General features: G+C 32.6%; 4 protein-coding genes across 8 annotated transcripts; all 4 read right to left on the minus strand.

The window, feature by feature from the left end:
• Nucleotides 1–82: 82 nt before the first annotated feature.
• Nucleotides 83–4,923, minus strand: LOC105668558 (A disintegrin and metalloproteinase with thrombospondin motifs adt-2-like). The gene is made up of 5 exons (XM_067348068.1): nt 4,008–4,923; nt 3,698–3,913; nt 2,871–3,586; nt 2,296–2,642; nt 83–2,235 (listed from the first exon to the last, which is right to left on the minus strand). The coding sequence occupies exons 1-5, from the start codon at nt 4,119–4,121 to the stop codon at nt 1,643–1,645; spliced, it is 1,986 nt and encodes a 661-aa protein (XP_067204169.1). The 5' UTR covers nt 4,122–4,923; the 3' UTR covers nt 83–1,642.
• Nucleotides 4,656–7,967, minus strand: LOC105668557 (A disintegrin and metalloproteinase with thrombospondin motifs adt-2-like). Its single transcript, XM_012361012.2, has 5 exons — nt 7,721–7,967; nt 7,407–7,622; nt 6,584–7,299; nt 6,009–6,355; nt 4,656–5,947 (listed from the first exon to the last, which is right to left on the minus strand). Exons 1-5 carry the CDS (start codon nt 7,919–7,921, stop codon nt 5,361–5,363), a joined length of 2,067 nt encoding a protein of 688 aa, XP_012216435.2. The 5' UTR covers nt 7,922–7,967; the 3' UTR covers nt 4,656–5,360.
• A 1,046-nt stretch (nt 7,968–9,013) lies between these two features.
• On the minus strand, nt 9,014–16,388 carry LOC105668556 (A disintegrin and metalloproteinase with thrombospondin motifs adt-2-like). Of its 5 annotated transcripts, none has more exons than XM_067348064.1 (7): nt 15,861–16,388; nt 15,535–15,762; nt 14,721–15,436; nt 14,144–14,490; nt 12,368–14,082; nt 11,857–12,072; nt 11,646–11,787 (listed from the first exon to the last, which is right to left on the minus strand). In XM_067348064.1, exons 1-5 carry the CDS (start codon nt 15,975–15,977, stop codon nt 13,496–13,498), a joined length of 1,995 nt encoding a protein of 664 aa, XP_067204165.1. In that variant the 5' UTR covers nt 15,978–16,388; the 3' UTR covers nt 11,646–11,787; nt 11,857–12,072; nt 12,368–13,495. The 5 variants fall into 5 exon arrangements, with proteins under 5 accessions (XP_067204168.1, XP_067204167.1, XP_012216434.1 ...); XM_067348065.1 differs by having other exon boundaries at nt 15,547–15,762; nt 15,861–15,997; XM_067348067.1 differs by lacking the exons at nt 14,144–14,490; nt 14,721–15,436; nt 15,535–15,762; nt 15,861–16,388 and adding exons at nt 9,014–10,398; nt 10,460–10,806 and having other exon boundaries at nt 11,035–11,787; nt 12,368–13,495.
• Nucleotides 16,389–17,196: 808 nt separating this feature from the next.
• On the minus strand, nt 17,197–19,849 carry LOC105668553 (A disintegrin and metalloproteinase with thrombospondin motifs adt-2-like). The gene is made up of 5 exons (XM_012361007.2): nt 19,600–19,849; nt 19,286–19,501; nt 18,461–19,176; nt 17,844–18,193; nt 17,197–17,782 (listed from the first exon to the last, which is right to left on the minus strand). The coding sequence occupies exons 1-5, from the start codon at nt 19,714–19,716 to the stop codon at nt 17,199–17,201; spliced, it is 1,983 nt and encodes a 660-aa protein (XP_012216430.2). The 5' UTR covers nt 19,717–19,849; the 3' UTR covers nt 17,197–17,198.
• Between the last annotated feature and the right edge of the window lie 80 nt (nt 19,850–19,929).

Consider the following 19,929-nt stretch of genomic DNA (forward strand, 5'->3'; position numbering starts at 1 on the left):
TTTACTGTATATACAGTAATGCTTAATAAAATGTCCTTGCTAGAAATTTATTACAGTTTTCGATTGGTTATTGGGCACTTATATTGGCTTCTGCCTAGTAATTGAACAGTAAAACTGTTTAGGTTTCCAATAAAGACGTAACGCTTTTCGCGTAATTACTACATAGAAGAAATGTACAAAATCTGTTACTCGGTTATTTAGCAGTAAAAGGACAATAAATAGATAATTTACAATTGTCACTTTTAATCTCTCTTAAAATTTTGATGACAGAATTATGTGAGATACGTTTTCTAAGCTGTTTTAATTCTGTACGTTTTTTTTTCTTTGCTATATATTTTAGCATGCGTTAACACAAATTTATTAATTTTACTTCATTATTTTACAAACTTACTAAACTTGAACTTAATTTGTTATCAAAATTGTTAATTTTTTATTTTAAAAATTGGTCAAAATTTATTTAATATTAATGATATATTTTAGAATATATTTTAGGCAAAATTAGTCAAAGCAATTTTATTATACAATAAAAAATAGTATTATATAATATTGTATAATAAAATTGCTTGAAATATTTTTGCTTAGTTGCAATGCAGTATTTTTTATATAAAGAAAAACCAGTAATATTAGATTGTAACTGGCCGGGTGTTCGGTCAAACTGCACCAATTCCTACCAAAAATATACACATTAACAAGTTATCGTTTGTTCTTATTGTTAAAGAATATAAGAATAAATTGAATCTACATTTTATTAGGACACCCTGTTTTTTTCGTATTTTTTTATCGGTTCTGAATTGTATATTTTACACATGAAACTTGCAATATCGTGGGAATTAAGAAAAATGTGTTATGAATTATGATGGATATGTAGAATATGTAACATTATTTACAAATATTTTAAACAATATTACCAAACGTTAAGAAAATTTTAATTAACGACAATTTTAGAAAGTGTGCAACACAACATTGCGAGCACAATTTAGCCTTATAAATATTAAATATATTAAAAGAAAAAAAAAAAATGAGCACTGATTTACTGATTAACTTAAGTAGCAAAAATATTAAAATTCAACCGTTTTTGACGACCTCGTTACTACCGCATTCGGCCAACGGGCACATAAGTTCAGCGAATAAGTAACAATTTGTACTAAATAAGTCTGAAAATTTTCTTACTTTTGGAATAAAATTTTCTTTATTTCATTATTTATTAATTTTTCTAAGTCTCTATATAATATAATGAAACATTGGTAGACTATTAAAGTACATTATATAGTGAGAGACGTTATCGTTCTCTCGACACGATATCTCATACGGAATAGAAATATCTCTACTCTACTCAGATACTTATTTTCACATTTGGTAAACATATTGAATATTACCTATTATTTTTTTGTTATTTTTATTATGTTTTCACTATTTTTAATTGACGGAATTAATTTTAGTTGCTGAAAATTCGATATAATTCTTGGTCCACTTGTCTTTGTTAAGTGAAGTGTGGATGATACGCAAAACAGATGTTAATGACAACAGATTGACCGATCGAAAATTCGGTACCAAACGAATTGACAAACTATTCTAAAATGATTTAGGCGCGTTTTATGATTTTCTTTCTTTTCGATTCTCGTTCACACATGTCAATAATATCTTAACCATTATAACTGTAGGTTTCCGGCAAACAGTAATGTTGGCGACAGTAATAATTCTCGCCATCTTCCTTGTGACACCACGTTCCATCTGGAAAGTATGGGACCATATTAAAGTTGATCATTTCAAGGCGTGGTGCGTAGAGAGTAGATGAATTTTTTAGTCGGCAGTGTATAGTACAGGCCTTCCATGGTTTTTCGTTATCATGAGCGGCCTGCCAACCTGGCTCTATATCTATATATAATTCAAACGTCATGGTAAAATTGTTTTTTTTCGCAAAATAGTTCACGCGCTCGCACTTTATTTCAATATGTGAGTCAATCCTTTTGCGTTTCTCAGTACAGAGTAACGAATCATCACACAGAACCACGTCGTAATATGGCCCTTTACAACTCGCCGATCTGTTACTTCCATGTTTACAAGAACGTCGTTTGACTTTAACGCCTTTAGATTTGACCAAGCAACTACTTTGACAGGTGTCTTCTTTCCATTCACTCCAGTTATCATTTTCATAATATTTGAGAATGTATGGCGGTTCGGAAATGGGCACGCATTCGCCTCCACGACATTCCTTCTTTAATGCGCAATTAGTTCCTTAAAAATGAGATTAATTGAACTATAAGTTAAATAAGAAATCAGTAAAAAGGTACATACCTTCCAACGCTGGTCCCGTAAAGTAATGCCTACTTTTGTGAGGCGTTTCGCATTGTAAGGATTTACATATATCAAGCAACGAGACTACGTTTGCATCTTTGTCGCGAAAAAATATTTCGCATTGAGCTTTGGCGGTCCATTCTCTTCCGGGTAAATCGTGATAACGCGAATGATCATAGGCATCTTTCGATTTCGTACGATCTCCAAGACACTTTGGTGTAGTCCAAAGTTCTTCAGCTGTATAACGACTACACCAGGACCATCCCATAAAGCCTACAGGTCCCATGTTAGGGCTCATAATGCCTTTGTCATAATCACACAGTACTGAATCGTGTCGCATTCCTAAACTTTAGAACAAATAAGTTATTAATTTTGATAATATGCTTTATATTGCATTGTTTATTTATAATATTATTTTATTATAAATTTATTAATAATTAGCATACTGAATAATTAAAAGAACACATCTCTTAAGAAGTTGCTTTAATTTCTACTTTTATTTTTTATATTTGAACAAATTTTTATAAAACACGTTATTCATGTTTAATTTATTTGCAAGACTTTTATAAACTTACACATGACCGATCTCATGAGCAGCAATGATAGATGATGTAAAACCCGATGACAGACTATCTGCAATACCAAATTCTGCTATCGCACACGATTTATTTGATTTGCACACACCACCGACGAAGGATTTTCCTGCGACAGCAAGGCTCCTACCATTAATGTTTACTCCAGTCAGGTAAAGACCAATATCCCAGTGATGCGGATTATTATCGTATGGAGAATTTTCAGCTTTCGCGTATTTGCAGAATGCCTTGAGCAGTTTCACACTGTTACCGTCAAAAACTGGCAAATATGACGGTTGTTTATCGAAGATTTTCAAATGTACCAACGATATATCGATAGAAACACCCAAACTAGGATGATGGAACATAGCTTGAACATTATTCACATACGCTAATATCATCATGCGCAACTTTTCTTCATCTTTGTCCAGAAGAGGCATGAACGTTCGATATGCGGCTTCGTCGAAGAACACAGCCAGTTCTATAGTTAATTTTCCTTGCGTATTTCGTACATGACGTCGCTTTATTTTAAAATTATCAAATTTACGAAAGTTTGGACCAGCAGATAATCGCGATGTTCTTTTAATTAAGTGAGGTCTGCCAAATGATATATTTATCACTTCTTTAACGCAAAGATCGTCGATTGTGGTCAAAAACGCAAAGTCAATTTGCAAAGGTCTAATTTCCAATGTTTCATGTTTCAGAAAAACGAATCCTTCCTACTTTGAAAAATATACATTAATGTTTTTGCGTGTCAGGCTTATATTTACAACAAAAGCAATTTGTCATTAAAAGTATTAAGTATTAGTTTTTCATTTAGTATCACTGACCCATCCATGTTGTTGACAAAAGTTTATGGCCGCCGTGCTGATATGATTTTTGTGAAAATAATAGCAAGAATCAGATGTGTATAATTGCGGAATAAGTTCTTCTGTAATGTTTTTTGCATCACGTTTCCATGCCTCAAACTTGGACGATACAATCCGCTCGTTTCTACGCAGGTTTAATTGAATTACTTTTCCAAAAATTTTCAGAGTTAGTGGTATCTGCAAATTGAATAGCAATAAAAGACTTGATAATTATCGAATAATATTTTGAACACTGCGTAATGAATAAAGCAATACAATAAATTACACGTACTTCTTTTGCGCTTGAATTCCATGCCGGCAACAATATTTTTTCAATATCTTGCTCGATATATGCGAACGTTTTATTTAATAAAAATATTATTAGCAATTTTAATATGAGAAACATGTTTCTTGCGTTTTTCAATTTTGCTCGAAAATATTTTATTAACGTCTTTTTATATATTAAATTACTTATTACATACGTTCGTTATAATACTCTCTTGTTCGTTGATCATCTGATCGGGTATAAACACATACTGGTATCTGGGTTTAGGAATATCACTCGTGTCGTGTGACACTTCATGTATATATACCTTTTATGCTACATATACAGGATGTCCTTATAAATTGTAAACACATTAACAAGTTATCATTTGTCCGTTTGTCCATTTTGTTAAAATATATGGGAATAAAATATATATACATTATATAGGGACATCCTATGTATTTGTATTTGTATTTGTATTTTTCTTTTCGGTTCTGAATTGCATATTTTACATATAAAATTTGCAATAACGTGTAAAGTAAGAAAAATGCGTTATGAATTATGTAATGCGTTATGATTGATATGTAACATATGTAAAATTGTTATTAAATATTTTGAACAATATTCACAAACATTTAAAAAAATTATAATTAATGACAATTGTAGAAAGTGTAGAACATAACATTGGATGCACAATTTAACTTTATAAATATATTAAAAAAAAAAAAAAAAAAAAACTGATCACTGATTTACTGATTAACTTAAGTAGCAAATATATTGAAATTCTTCCATTTTTCTCTCTCTTTCTCTGACGATCCCATTATTGCTGCATTCGGCCAGCGGGCACATAAGTTCAGTGAATAAGTAACATTTTGTAATAAATAAGTTTGAATATTTTCTTACTTTTGGAATAAAATTTTCTGTATTTCATCATTTATTAATCTTTCTAAGTCTTTATGTAATATAATGAAACTTTGGTAGACCATTACAGTATATAACATAGTGAGTGACATTATCGTTCTCGTTCATTCTCTCGACACAATATTTCATACGGAAATATCTCTACTCTACTCAAATACTTATTTTTACATTTGGTAAACATATTGAATATTTCCTATTTGTTTTTTGTTATTTTTATTATGTTTCCACTATTTTTAATTGACGGAATTAATTTTAGTTGCAGAAAATTTGATATAATTTTTGGTCCACTTGTCTTTGTTAAATAAAGTGTGGATGATACGCAAAACAGATGTTATTGACAACAGATTGACCGATCGAAAATTCGGTACCAAACGAATTGACAAACTATTCTAAAATGATTTAGGAGCGTTTTATGATTTTCTTTCTTTTCGATTTTTGTTCACACATGTCAATAATATCTTAACCATTATAACTGTAGGTTTCCGGCAAACAGTAATGTTGGCGACAGTAATAATTCTCGCCATCTTTCTTGTGACACCACGTTCCATCTGGAAAGTATGGGATCATATTAAAGTTGATCATTTCAAGGCGTGGTGCGTAGAGAGTAGATGAATTTTTTAGTCGGCAGTGTATAGTACAGGCCTTCCATGGCTTCTCGACATCATGAGCGGCCTGCCATCCTGGCTTCATTTCTAATTCAAACGGCAATTCCATTTTGATTGATTTTGCGAAAAGATTGAATTGCGTGCATTTTGTTACAGTATATAAATGGATCTTTTTACGTTTCTCCGTGCAGAGTAACGTATCATCGCACAGAACAACGTCGTAATATGGCCCTTTACAACTCGCCGTTCTGTTACTTCCATGTTTACAAGAACGTCGTTTGACTTTAACGCCTTTAGATTTGACCAAGCAACTACTTTCACAGGTGCTTTCTTTCCATTCACTCCAGTTATCATCTTCACAATATTCGAGAATGTATGGCGGTTCGAAAATGGGCACGCATTCTCCTCCGCGACATTCCTTTTTTAATGCGCAATTAGTTCCTTAAAAAATGAGATTAATTGAACTATAAATTAAATAAGAAATTAGTAAAAAGGTACATACCTTCCAACGCCGGTCCCGTAAAGTAATATTCATTTTTATGAGGCGTTTCGCATTGTAAGGATTTACATATATCAAGCAACGAGATTACGTTTGCATCCTTGTCGCGAAAAAATATTTCGCATTGAGCTTTGGCGGTCCATTCTCTTCCGGGTAAATCATGATAGCTCGAATGGTCCAAGGCGTCTTCCGATCTTGTATGATCTGCAAGACACTTTGGTGTAGTCCAGAGTTTTTCAGCTGTATTACGACTACACTCGGACCATGTCATATGGCCTACGGGTCCCAGGCCAGGAGTCATAATGCCTTTGTCATAATCACACAGTATTGAATCGTGTCGCATTCCTAAGCTTTGGAACAAATAAGTTATTAATTTTGATAACATGCTTTATGGTGCATTGTTTATTTATAATATTATTATATTACAAAATTATTAATAATTAGCATACTAAATAATTAGAAGAACACATCTTTTAAGAAGTTGCTTTATTTTCTACTTTTAATTTATAAATTTGAACAAATGTTTATAAAACATGTTATTTATGTTTAATTTTTTTGTAAAACTTTTATAAACTTACACATGGCCGATCTCATGAGCAGCAGCGACAGATGACGTAAAACCCGATGACAAACTATTTGCAATACCAAACTCGACTATTGCACATGATATACTTGATTTGCACACACCACCGATGAAGGATATTCCTGCGTCATCAATGCTCGTACCATAAATGTTTATTCCAGTTAGGTAAAGACCAATGTCCCAGTGATGCGGATCATTGTCGTCCGGAGGATTGCGAGCTTTCGCGTATTTGCAGAACGCCTCGCGCAATTTCACATCGTTACCGTCAAAAACTGGTAAATTTGACGGTTGTTTATCCAAGAATTCTAAATGTACCAACGAAATATCGATAGAAACACCCAAACTAAGATGATGGAACATAGCTTGAATATTATTCACATACGCTAATATCATCATGCGTAACTTTTCTTCATCTTCGTCCAGAAAAGGCATGAACGTACGATATGCGGCTTCATCGAAGAACACAGCCAGTTCTATGGCTAATTTTTCTTGGGTATTTTGTACATGACGTCGCTTTCGTTTAAAATTATCGAATTTTCGAAAACTTGAATCAGCAGATAATTGCAATGTTTTTTTAATTAAGTGAGGTCTGCCAAATGATATATTTATCTCTTCTTTAACGCAAAGATCGTCGATTGTGATCAAAGACGCAAAGTGATCCGGCAAAGGTTTAATTTCCAATGTTTCATGTTTCAGAAAAACGAATCCTTCCTACTTTGAAAAATATACATTAATGGTCTTGCGTGTCATGCTCATATATACAACAAAGAGAATTAGAGATTAAAAGTAAAAACTGTTTTTTAAATGGTATCACTGACCCATCCATTTTGTTGACAAAAGTTTATGGCCGCTGTGGTGATTTGATCTTCGTGGTAATAATTGCAAGGATCAGATGCGTATAATTGCGGAATAAGTTTTTCTGTGATACTTTTAGCATCACGTTTCCATGCTTTAAACTTGGACGATACAATCTGGTCGTTTCTACGCAGGTTTAATTGAATTTGTTTTCCAAAAATTTTCAAAGTTAGTGGTATCTGCAAATTGAATAGCAATGAATAATAGACTTGAGAATTGTCGAATAATATTTTGGACACTGCGCAATGAATAAAGCGGTACAGTAAATCGCACGTACTTTTTCTGCGCTTGTCGAATTCCATGCCGGCAGCAATATTTTTTCGATATCTTGATTGATATATGCGTACGTTTCTTTTAATAAAAATATTATTAGCAATTCCAATATGAGAAACATTTTGTTTTCTGCGTTTTTCAATATTAGTATTTGAAAATGTTTTATTAATGTTTTTTTATATATTAAATTACTTATTAAATACATACGCTATAATACTCTAATGTTCGTTGCTCATCTGATCACGTCCAAAAACATATTGATATCTGGGTTTAAGAATATTTCTTGTGTTGTGTAATACTTATTGTATATATACTTTCTATGTTACATATACAGGATGTCATAATAAAATGTGTACACATTTACAAATTATCGTTTGTTTATTTTGTTGAAATATATGGTAATAAAATGTATATACATTTTAAAATATAAAATAATGGAAAAGCTGTGCCAAAGCCAGAGTTAGAAATAGTTGCTCAATAAATTATATTAATCGATAAATAATGATACAAACGTCTCAGCACACATGTTTTGGCCATCCTCAGTGTACAATAAAAACGGAAAACAGAACGATAATACATATAATATAAACGCATGAACTCATGGTTGTCAATAGCGACGGCTAAATAGAGAGTTAATCTGTGAAATGTACATTATCATCTTAATTGTGCTGAGTCGAAATTTATTCTCTGATTAATGCAGAAAAAAACAAAATGTCGATTCGCAACGGTCCAAGAATATATAAAGTCCAAGGTGGCAAAAAATTAAAAATGTAGAGCCAATGAAAATAATATGTTCGCAGGTACAGGTCCAAATTCATCATTGAAAATGAATAGGTCGCCGAACACCACAATGCACCAACAGTAATACATGATCAATGTAAAATTCAAAAACTTGTAATATCGGCTTAGTACTAGAATTTGAGACAGAAAGATAAGCCAAAAGAAATCTTGGTATATGTAATGTGTATCCGACAAAGTTACAAAACTAGATCTAGGACTAGCCTAGCTTTTTATTGTACACAGAGGATGGCAAAACCATATGTGCCGAAACGTTTGTAATATTATTTATTGATTAACATAATTTATTGAGCAACTAGTTCTAGCTATGGTTTTTGCATATCAAGACTTTTTCTGTAATTTTAAATTTTAATTACTTAAATAAAAGCTCAAAGATTTCTTATTAATATACATTTCATTGGGACGCTCTTTATATTCGTAATTTTTTTTCGGTTTTGAATTGTATATATTATATATGAAACTTGCAATAACATGGGAATTAAGAGAAATACGTTATGAATTATGGTTGGTATATAGAACATGTGTCATTATTCACAAATATTTTGAACAATATACACAAATGATCATAAAATTTTAATTAAATACAATTATGAAAAGAGTGGAACATAACATTGTAAGCACAATTTAGCTTTATAAATGTAAATTATATTATAAGAAGAAAACAAAACTAATCATTGATGTACTGATTAACCAAAGTAGCAAATATATTGAAATTTTCACGTTTCTCTCTCTCCAACGTCCCCGTTGCTGCCGCATTCGGCCAACGGGCACATAAGTTTAGTGAATAAGTAATAATTTGCACTAAATAAATTTGAATATTTTATTACTTTCGAAACGAAATTTTCTTTATTTCATCATATATTAATCTTTCTAAGTCTCTATATAATATAATGAAACATTTGTAGACTATTAAAGTACATTACATAGTGAAAGACGTTATCGTTCTCGTTCATTCTCTTGACACAATATTACATACCGGATAGAAATATCTTTGCTCTACTCAGCTACTTATTTTCGCATTTTGTAAACATATTAAATATTACCTATTACTTTTTTGTTATTTTTTATGTTTGCACTATATCTAATCAACGGAATTAGTTTTAGTTGCAGATAATTCGATATAATTCTTGGTCCTATTATCTTTATTAAGTAAGATGTGGATAAAATGCAAAACAGATGTTAATAACGACAGATTGATCGATCGAATATTCGATGCCAAACGAATTGAAGAACTATTTCAAATTGAGTTCACGCATTTCATGATTTTCTTTCTTCTCGATTCTCGTTCACACATATCAATAATTTCATATCAGTTATATCTTTCCGGCAGACAATAATGTTGGCGGCAATAATAATTCTCGCCATCTTCCTTGTGACACAACGTTCCATCTGGAAAGTATGGGTCAATATTAAAGTCGATTATTTCCAAGCGTGGTGCGTAAAGAGATGAATTTTCTAATCGGCAGTGGATAGTACAGGCCTTCCATGGTTTTTCGACATCATGAAGAACCCGCCATTTTGACTCTACATCGAATTCAAACATCAAGTCCAAATTATACATTATTGCGAAAAAGTTCAATTTCATGCACTTTTTCTCAACATTTAATTCGATCTTTTTGCGTTCCTCAGTACAGAGTAACGAATCATCGCACAGAACCACATCGTAATATGGCCCTTCACAACTCGCCGTTATGTTATTTCCATGTTTGCAAGAACGTCGTCTGACTTTTACGCCTTTAGATGCCTGCGTGCAACTACTTTGACAGGTGCCTTCTTTCCATTCACTCCAAATATAATCTTCACAATACTTGAAAATGTATGGCGGTTCGAGAACGGGCACGCATTCTCCTCCGCGACATTCCTTCCCTAATGCGCAATGAGTACCTAAAAAAATGAGATTAATTGAACTACAAGTTAATTGAGAGATCAGTAGAAAGATACATACCTTCCAACGCCGGTCCGGTAAAATTATACTCATTTTTGTGAGGCATTTCGCATTGTAAGGATTTACATATATCAAGCAATGAAACTACGTTTGCATCTTTGTCGCGAAAAAATATTTCGCATTGAGCTTTGGCGGTCCATTCCCTTCCGGGTAAATCGTGATAACGCGAATGGTCATAGACGTCTTTCGATCTCGTATGATTTCCAAGACACTTTGGTGTAGTCCAGAGTTCTTCAGCTGTATAACGACTACACTCGGACCATGTCATATGGCCTACACGTCCCATGCGAGGGCTCATAATACCTTTGTCATAACCACACAGTAATGAATCGTGTCGCATTTCTAAACTTTGGAACAAATAAGTTATTAATTTTGATAATATGCTTTACCTTGCATTATTTATTCTTAATATTATTATATTACAATTTTATTAATAATTAACATACTGAACATTTGAAAAAACAAATCTCTTAAGAAGGTTCTTTATTTTCTACTTTTAATTCATACAATTGGACAAATTTTTATAAAACATGTTATTCATGTTTACTTTATTTGTAAAACTATTACAAACTTACACATGGCCGATCTCATGAGCAGCAGTGAAAGATGATGTAAAACCTGATGTCACACTATTTGCAACACCGAATTCGACTATCGCACACGATTCATTTGATTTGCACACACCACCGAGAAAGGATCTTCCTGCGACAGAAATGCACGTGCCATAAATGTTTACTCTGGTTAGATAAAGACCAATGTCCCAGTGATGCGGATCATTGTTGTCCGAAGGATTGCGAGTTTTCGCGTATTTGCAAAACGTTTTGCGCAGTTTATCACTGTTACCATCAAGGACTGGCAAATTTGATGGTTGTTTATCCAAGATTTCGATATGTACCAACAAAATATCGATGGAAACACCCAAACTAGGATGATGGAACATAGCTTGAACATTATTCACATACGCTAATATCATCATGCGCAACTTTTCTTCATCTTTGTCCAGAAAAGGCATGAACGTACGATGTGCGGCTTCGTCGAAGAACACAGCCAGTTTTACAGTTAATTTTTTTTGCGTGTCTTGCGCATGACGTTGCTTTCGTTTAAAATTATCGAATTTACGAAAACTTGAATCAGCAAATAATTGCAATGATCGTTTAATTAAGTGAGGTTTGCCAAATGATATATTTATCTCTTCTTTAACGCAATGATCGTCGATTGAGGTCAAAGATGCAAAGTCATCCCGCAAAGGTCTAATTTCCAATGTTTCATCTTTCAGAAAAACGTGTCCTTCCTGCTTTGAATATACATTAATGGTCTTGCGTGTCATGCTTAAATTTACAACAAAAAATTTGAGAATAAAATTAAAAATTATTAGTTTTTTATATGGTATCACTAACCCATCCATGTTCTTGACAAAAGTTTATGGCCGCTGTGCTGATATGATCTTTGTGAAAATAATGGCAAGGATCAGATGCGTATAATTGCGGAATGAGTTCGTCCGTGATGCTTTTAGCGTCACGTTTCCATGCTTTAAACTTGGAGGATACAATCTGGTTGTTTCTACACAGGTTTAATTGAACTTGTTTTCCAAAAATTTTCAGAGTTAGTGGTATCTGCAAATTGAATGGCAATGAATGAAAGAGTTGATAATTCTTGAATTATATTTTGCACACAGCGCAATGAATAAAGCGGTACAATAAATCGCACGTACTTCTTTTGCAATTGTCGAATTCCATGACGGAAATAATATTCTTTCGATATCTTGCTCGATATATGCGTACGTTTCATTTAACAAAAATATTAACACCAATTTCAATATGAGAAACATATTGTTTTCTGCGTTTTTTAATTTTAGTACTTAAAAATGTTTTATTAATGTTTTTTTATATTTAAATACTTATTACATACATACGCTATAATGCTCTCATGTTCGTTGATTATCTGATCGCGTACAAACACATACTGGTATCTGCGTTTACGAATATCATTCGTGTCGTGTGACGCTTATTGTGTATATACTTTCTATGCTACATATACAGGATGTCCTTATAAAATGTATACACATACACAAGTTATTGTCTGTACATTTTGTTAAAATGTATCGTAAGAAATGTATATTCATATTATAGAGACACCTTGTTTATTCGTACTTTTCTTTTTGGTTCTTTTTGAATTGTATATTTTACATATGACACTTGTAATAACGTGAGAATTAAGACAAATGTGTTGTGAACTATGATTGATATGTAAAATAAATAACATTATTCTCAAATATTTTGAACAATATTCACAAACATTTAAAAAAATATAATTAATAGCAATAGAAAGTGTTGGACATAACATTGCGAGCACAATTTAGCCTTATAAATATTAAATAGGTTAAAAAAAAAAAAAAAAATTGATCACTGATCAACCTAAGTAGCAAATATATTGAAATTTTCACGTTTCTCTTTCTGACGTCCCCGTTACTGCCGCATTTGATTAATAAGCTCATAAATTCAGTGAATAAGTAACAATTTGTACTAAATAAGTTTCAATATTTTCTTACTTTTGGAATGAAATTTTCTTCATCCTTTCGTTCATTAATCTATATAAGTGTCTATATAATATAATGAAACATTAGTAGATTATTAAAGTACATAACACAGTAAATGAGTTATCGTTCTCTTTTATTCTCTCGACACATTATCTCATACGGAATAAAAATATCTCTACTTTACTCAGATATTTATTCTCGTTTTGTAAACATATTAAATGTAACCTGTTACTGTTTAGTCATTTTTTATGTTTGCATTATTTCTAGCTGACAGAATTAGCTTTAGTTGCAAATAATTCCATATAATTCTTGATCCATTTGTCTTTATTAACTAAGGTGTGGATGATATGCAAAACAAATGTTAATAATGATAGATTGACCGATCAAATATTCGGAGCCAAACAAATTGAAAAACTATTCTAAATTGCGTCACGCGCATAATTTCATGATTTCATGATTATCTTTCTTCTCAATTCTCGTTCACACATGTGAATGATTTCTTAACCATTATAACTGTAGTTTTCCGGCAAACAATAATGTTGGCGGCAGTAATAATTCTCACCGTCTTTCTGGTGACACCACGTTCCATCTGGAAAGTATGGGTCAATATTCAAGTCGATCATTTCCAAGCGTGGTGCGTAGAGAGTAGATGAATTTTTTTGTCGGCAGTGTATAGTACAGGCCTTCCATGGTTTCTCGACATCATGAAGAACCCGCCATTCTGACTCTACATCGAATTCAATCATCAAATCCACATTGTACATTGTTGTTAAAAAGTGCAAATGCATGCACTTTTCCTCAATATTTAATTCGATCCTTTTTCGTTCCTTAGTACAGAGTAACGAATCATCGCACAGAACCACGTCGTAATATGGCCCTTCACAACTCGCCGTTCTGCGACTTCCATGCTTGCAAGAACGTCGTCTGACTTTTACGCCTTTAGATGCCCGCGTGCAACTACTTTGACAGGTGCCTTCTTTCCATTCACTCCAGATATAATCTTCACAATACTTGAAAATGTATGGCGGTTCGAGAACGGGCACGCATTCTCCTCCGCGACATTCCTTCCCTAATGCGCAATGAGTTCCTAAAAAAATGAGATTAATTAAACTATAAGTTAATTGAGAGATCAGTAAGAAGGTACATACCTTCCAACGCCGGTCCCGTAAAGTAATACTCATTTTTGTGAGGCGCTTTGCATTGTAAAGATTTACATATATCAAGCAACGAGACTACGTTTGCATCCTTGTCGCGAAAATATATTTCGCATTGAGCTTTGGCGGTCCATTCCCTTCCGGGTAAATCGTGATAACGCGAATGGTCATAGACGTCTATCGATTTCGTATAATCTCCAAGACACTTTGGTGTAGTCCAGAGTTCTTCAGCTGTATAACGACTACACTCGGACCATGTTATATGGCCTACACGTCCCATGCGAGGCCTCATAATGCCTTTGCCATTGTCACACAGTATTGAATCGTGATGCATTCCTAAACTTTGGAACAAGTAAGTTATTAATTTTGGTAATATGCTTTACCTTGCATTATCTATTCTTAATATTATTATATTACAATTTTATTAATAATTAACACATTAAACATTTAAAAGAACAAATATCTTAAGAAGGTTCTTTATTTTTTACTTTTAATTCATACAATTGGACAAATTTTTATAAAACATGTTATTCATATGTTTACTTTATTTGTAAAACTATTACAAACTTACACATGGCCGATCTCATGAGCAGCAACGAAAGATGATGTAAAACCTGCTGCCACACTATTTTCAACACCAAATTCTACTATCGCACACGATTCATTTGATTTGCACACACCACCGATGAAGGATCTTCCTGCAGTAGCATGGCTCGTGCTATAAATGTTTACTCCGGTTAGATAAAGACCAATGTCCCAGTGATGCGGATCATTTTTGTCCGAAGGATTGCGAGTTTTTGCGAATTTGCAGAACGCTTCGCGCAGTTTATCACTGTTACCGTCAAAAACTGGCAAATTTGACGGTTGTTTATCCAAGATTTCTAAATGTACCAACGATATATCGATAGAAACACCCAAACTAGGATGATGGAACATAGCTTGAACATTATTCACATACGCTAATATCATCATGAGCAACTTTTCTTCATTTTTGTCTAGAAAAGGCATGAACATACTATGTGCGGCTTCGTCGAAGAACACAGCCAGTTTTACAGTTAATTTTTTTTGCGTATTTCGTACATGACGTCGCTTTATTTTAAAATTATCAAATTTACGAAAACTTGAATCAGCAGATAAATGCCATGTTCTTTTAATTAAATGAAGTTTGCCAAATGATATATTTGTCTCTTCTTTAACGCAAAAATCGTCGATTGAGATAAAAAACGCAGAGTCATTCCGCAAAGGTCTAATTTCTAATGTTTCATCTTTCAGAAAAACGTGTCCTTCCTGCTTTGAAAAATATACATTAATGGTCTTGCGTGTCATACTTATATTTACAACAAATAAAATTTGAGATTAAAATTAAAAACGAAAGTGTTTCATACGGTATCACTGACCCATCCATATTGTTGACAAAAGTTTATGGCCGCTGTGCTGATATGATCTTCGTGAAAATAATAGCAAGGATCAGATGCGTATAATTGCGGAATAAGTTCTTTCGTGATGCTTTTTGCATCATGTTTCCATACTTTAGACTTGGACGATATAATTTGGTCGTCTCTATGCAAGTTTAATTGAATTTGTTTTCCAAAAATTTTCAGAGTTAGTGGTATCTGCAAATTGAATGATAATGAATAAAAGATTTGATAATTCTTGAATTATATTTTGGACACAGCGCAATGAATAAAGCGGTACAGTAAATCGCACGTACTTCCTTTGCGATTGTCGAATTCCATGACGGCAGCAATATTCTTTCGATATTTTGTTCGATATATGCGTACGTTTTATTTAACAAAAATATTAACACCAATTTCAAGATAAGAAACATGTTGTTTTTTGCGTTTTTTAATTTTAGTTCTTAAAAATGTTTTATTAATGTCTTTTTATATTTAATTATTTATTACATACATACGCTATAAGTCTCTCATATTCGTTGATCATCGGATCAAATATAAATACATACTGGTATCTGGGTTTGTAGGAAGAGGAACATAACTCGTGTCGTGTGACATTTATTGTATATATACCTTCTATGCAACATATACAGGATGTCTTTATAAAATGTATACACATTATCAAGTTATCGTCCATTTTGATAAAATTTATAGGAATAAAATATATATACATTTTATAAGGACCCTATGTATACGTATTTTTCTTTTCGGTTCTGAATTGCATATTTTACATATGAAACTTGCAATAACGCAAGAAGAAAAAAAATGCGTTATGAATTATGATAGATATGTAAAATATGTATAATTATTATTAAATATTTTGAACAATATTCACAAACATTTAAAAAATTTTATAAACATTTAAAAAGTTATAATTAATGACAATTTTAGAATGTGTAGAACATAACATTGGGAGCACAATTTTGCCTTATAAATATTAAAGATATTTAAAAAAAAAAAATCTGATCACTGATTTACTGATTAACTTAAGTAGCAAAGATATTGAAATTCAACCATTTCTGACGATCCCGTTACTGCCGTATTCGGCCAACGGGCACATAAATTCAGTGAATAATTCAGTGAACAATTTGTATTAAATAAGTATGAACATTTTCTTATTGTCGGAATGAAATATTCTTCATTTTTTCGTTTATTCATTTATATAAGTCTCTATATAGCATAATGAAACATTGGTGGACTATTAAAGTACATAACATAGTGAGAGAGACGTATCGTTCTCGTTCATTTTCTTAACACAATATATCATACGGAATAGAAATATCTCTACTATATTTATTTTCGCATTTGATAAACATATTAAATATTACCTATTACTTTTTTGTTATTTTTTTTATGTTTGCAATATTTTTAATCGACGGAATTAATTTTAGTTGCAGAAAATTTGATATAATTCTTAGTCCACTTGTCTTTATTAAGTAAGATGTGAATGATATGCAAAACAGATGTTAATAACGACAGATTGATCGATCGAATATTCAATGCCAAACGAATTGAAGAACTATTCTAAGTTGAGTTACGCGCATTTCATGATTTTCTTTTTTCTCGATTCCCGTTCACACATCAATAATTTCATATCAGTTATATCTTTCCGGCAGACAATAATGTTGGCGGCAGTAATAATTCTTGCCGTCTTTCTTGTGACACCACGTTCCATCTGGAAAGTATGGGTCCATATTAAAGTCGATCATTTCAAAGCGTGGTGCGTAGAGAGTAGATGAATTTTTGAGTCGGCAGTGTATAATACAGGCCTTCCATGGTTTCTCGACATCATAAATAGCCTGCCATTTTGACTCTTTATCTAATTCAAACATAAAGTTCAAAGTGTTGCGAAACATTGTTGCGAAAAAGTTCAATTGCTTGCACTTTTCTTGAATATATAATTCGATCCCTTTGCGTTCCTCAGTACAAAGTAACGAATCATCGCATAGAACCACGTCGTAATATGGCCCTTTGCAACTCGCTGTTATGTTACTTCCATGTTTGCAAGAACGTCGTTTGACTTTTACGCCTTTAGATTTCATCAAGCAACTACTTTGACAGGCACCTTCTTTCCAGTCACCCCAGTTATTATCTTCACCATACTTAAAAATGTATAGCGGTTTGAGAACGGGCACGCATTCTCCTCCGCGACATTCTTTCCCTAATGCGCAATGAGTTCCTAGAAAAATGAGATTAATTGAACTATAAATTAATTGAAATATCAGTAAAAAAGTACATACCTTCCAAAGGCGGTCCTGTAAAGTAATACCCATTTTCGTGAAGCGTTTCGCATTGTAAAGATTTACATATATCAAGCAACGAGGCTACGTTTGCATCTTTGTCGCGAAAATATATTTCGCATTGAGCTTTGGCGGTCCATTTTCTTCCGGGTAAATCGTAATAACGCGAATGGTCATAAACGTCTTTCGATTTCGTATAACTTTTAAGACACTTTGGTGTAGTCCAGAGTTTTTCAGCTGTAAAACGACTACACCAGGTCCATGTCATATGGCCTACGTGTCCCATGCGAGGGCTCATAATGCCTTTGACACCATTATCACACAGTATTGAATCATGTTGCATTCCTAAGCTTTGGAACAAATAAGTTATTAATTTTGATAATGCGCTAATTACGTTGCATTGTTTATTCTTAACATTATTATATTACAAATTTATTAATAATTAACAAACTTAATAATTAATAAACATAATAACACTTAATAATTAATAAACATTTAAAAGCACAAATTTCTAAAGAAGTTTCTTTAAATTTTACTTTTAATTCATACAATTGAACAAATTTTCATAAAACATGTTATTCATGTTTACTTTATTTGTAAAACTATTACAAACTTACACATGGCCAATCTCATGAGCAGCAATGAAAGATGATGTAAAACCCGATGACAGCCTATGTGCAATACCAAATTCTGCTATCGCACACGATTCATTTGATTTGCACACACCACCGATGAAGGATCTTCCTGCAATAGCATGGCTCATGCCATAAATGTTTACTCCGGTTAGATAAAGACCAATGTCCCAGTGATGTGGATTGTTATGATCCGGAGGATTGCGAGCTTCCGCGAATTTGCAGAAAGCTTCGCGTAGTTTATCACTGTCACCGTCAAAAACTGGTAAATTCGACGGTTGTTTATCCAAGATTTCCAAATGTACCAACGATAAATCGATAGAAACTCCCAAACTAGGATGATGGAACATAGCTTGAATATTATTCACATATGCTAATATCATCATGCGTAACTTTTTTTCATCTTCGTCCAGAAAAGGCATAAACGTACGATATGCGGCTTCGTCGAAAAACACAGCCAGCTTTATAGTTAATTTTTTTTGCGTACTTGACACATAACGTCGCTTTTGTTTAAAATTATCGAATTTACGAAAACTTGAATCAGCAGATATTTGCAACGATCGTTTAATTAAGTGAGGTTTGGCAAATGATATATTAATTTCTTCTTTAACGCCAAGATCGTCGATTGAGGTCAAAGACGCAAAGTCATCCCGCAAAGGTCTAATTTTCAATGTTTCATCTTTCAGAAAAACGTGTCCTTTCTGCTTTAAAAAATATACATTAATGGTTTTGCGTGTCATGCTTATATATACAACAAAAAATTTGAGAATAAAATTAAAAATTATTAGTTTTTTATATGGTATCACTGACCCATCCATGTTCTTGACAAAAGTTTATGGCCGCTGTGTTGATATGATCTTTGTGAAAATAATGGCAAGGATCAGATGCGTATAATTGCGGAATAAATTTTTCTGTTATGCTTTTTGCGTCACGTGTCCATGCTTTGAACTTGGAGGATACAATCTGGTCGTTTTTACGCAGGTTTGATTGAACTTGTTTTCCAAAAATTTTCAGAGTTAGTGGTATCTGCAAATTGAATGGCAATGAATAAAAGACTCGATAATTCTTGAATTATATTTTGGACACAGCACAATGAATAAAGCGGTACAGTAAATCGCACGTACTTCCTTTGCGATTGTCGAATTCCATGACGGCAGTAATACTTTTTCGATATCTTGCTCGATATATGCGTACGTTTCATTTAACAAAAATATTAACACCAATTTCAATATGAGAAACATATTGTTTTCTGTGTTTTTCAATTTTAGTATTTAAAAATGTTTTATTAATGTCTTTTTATATTTAAATACTTATTACATACGTACGCTATAATGCTCTTATATTCGTTGATCATCTGATCGGGTATAAACACATACTGGTATCTGGGTTTAGGAATATCACTCGTGTCGTGTGACACTTATTGTATATATACCTTCTATGCTACATATACAGGA

Source organism: Linepithema humile, chromosome 1 (genome assembly GCF_040581485.1).
Source record: "Linepithema humile isolate Giens D197 chromosome 1, Lhum_UNIL_v1.0, whole genome shotgun sequence".
NCBI classification, from domain to species: domain Eukaryota; kingdom Metazoa; phylum Arthropoda; class Insecta; order Hymenoptera; family Formicidae; genus Linepithema; species Linepithema humile.

Coding starts and splice junctions, on each gene's coding strand:
- LOC105668556 (XM_067348064.1), bottom strand. CDS start 15,977: ATGTTTCTTATCTTGAAATTGGTGTTAATATTTTTGTTAAATAAAACG. Junction 15,763..15,860: donor ATTCGACAATCGCAAAGGAA/GTACGTGCGATT, acceptor TTCAATTTGCAG/ATACCACTAACTCTGAAAAT. Junction 15,437..15,534: donor ATGGATGGGTCAGTGATACC/GTATGAAACACT, acceptor TTTTCAAAGCAG/GAAGGACACGTTTTTCTGAA.
- LOC105668557 (XM_012361012.2), bottom strand. CDS start 7,921: ATGTATTTAATAAGTAATTTAATATATAAAAAAACATTAATAAAACAT. Junction 7,623..7,720: donor ATTCGACAAGCGCAGAAAAA/GTACGTGCGATT, acceptor TTCAATTTGCAG/ATACCACTAACTTTGAAAAT. Junction 6,356..6,583: donor GCTCATGAGATCGGCCATGT/GTAAGTTTATAA, acceptor TTTGTTCCAAAG/CTTAGGAATGCGACACGATT.
- LOC105668553 (XM_012361007.2), bottom strand. CDS start 19,716: ATGTTTCTCATATTGAAATTGGTGTTAATATTTTTGTTAAATGAAACG. Junction 19,502..19,599: donor ATTCGACAATCGCAAAGGAA/GTACGTGCGATT, acceptor TTCAATTTGCAG/ATACCACTAACTCTGAAAAT. Junction 18,194..18,460: donor GCTCATGAGATTGGCCATGT/GTAAGTTTGTAA, acceptor TTTGTTCCAAAG/CTTAGGAATGCAACATGATT.
- LOC105668558 (XM_067348068.1), bottom strand. CDS start 4,121: ATGTTTCTCATATTAAAATTGCTAATAATATTTTTATTAAATAAAACG. Junction 3,914..4,007: donor GGAATTCAAGCGCAAAAGAA/GTACGTGTAATT, acceptor TTCAATTTGCAG/ATACCACTAACTCTGAAAAT. Junction 2,643..2,870: donor GCTCATGAGATCGGTCATGT/GTAAGTTTATAA, acceptor TTTGTTCTAAAG/TTTAGGAATGCGACACGATT.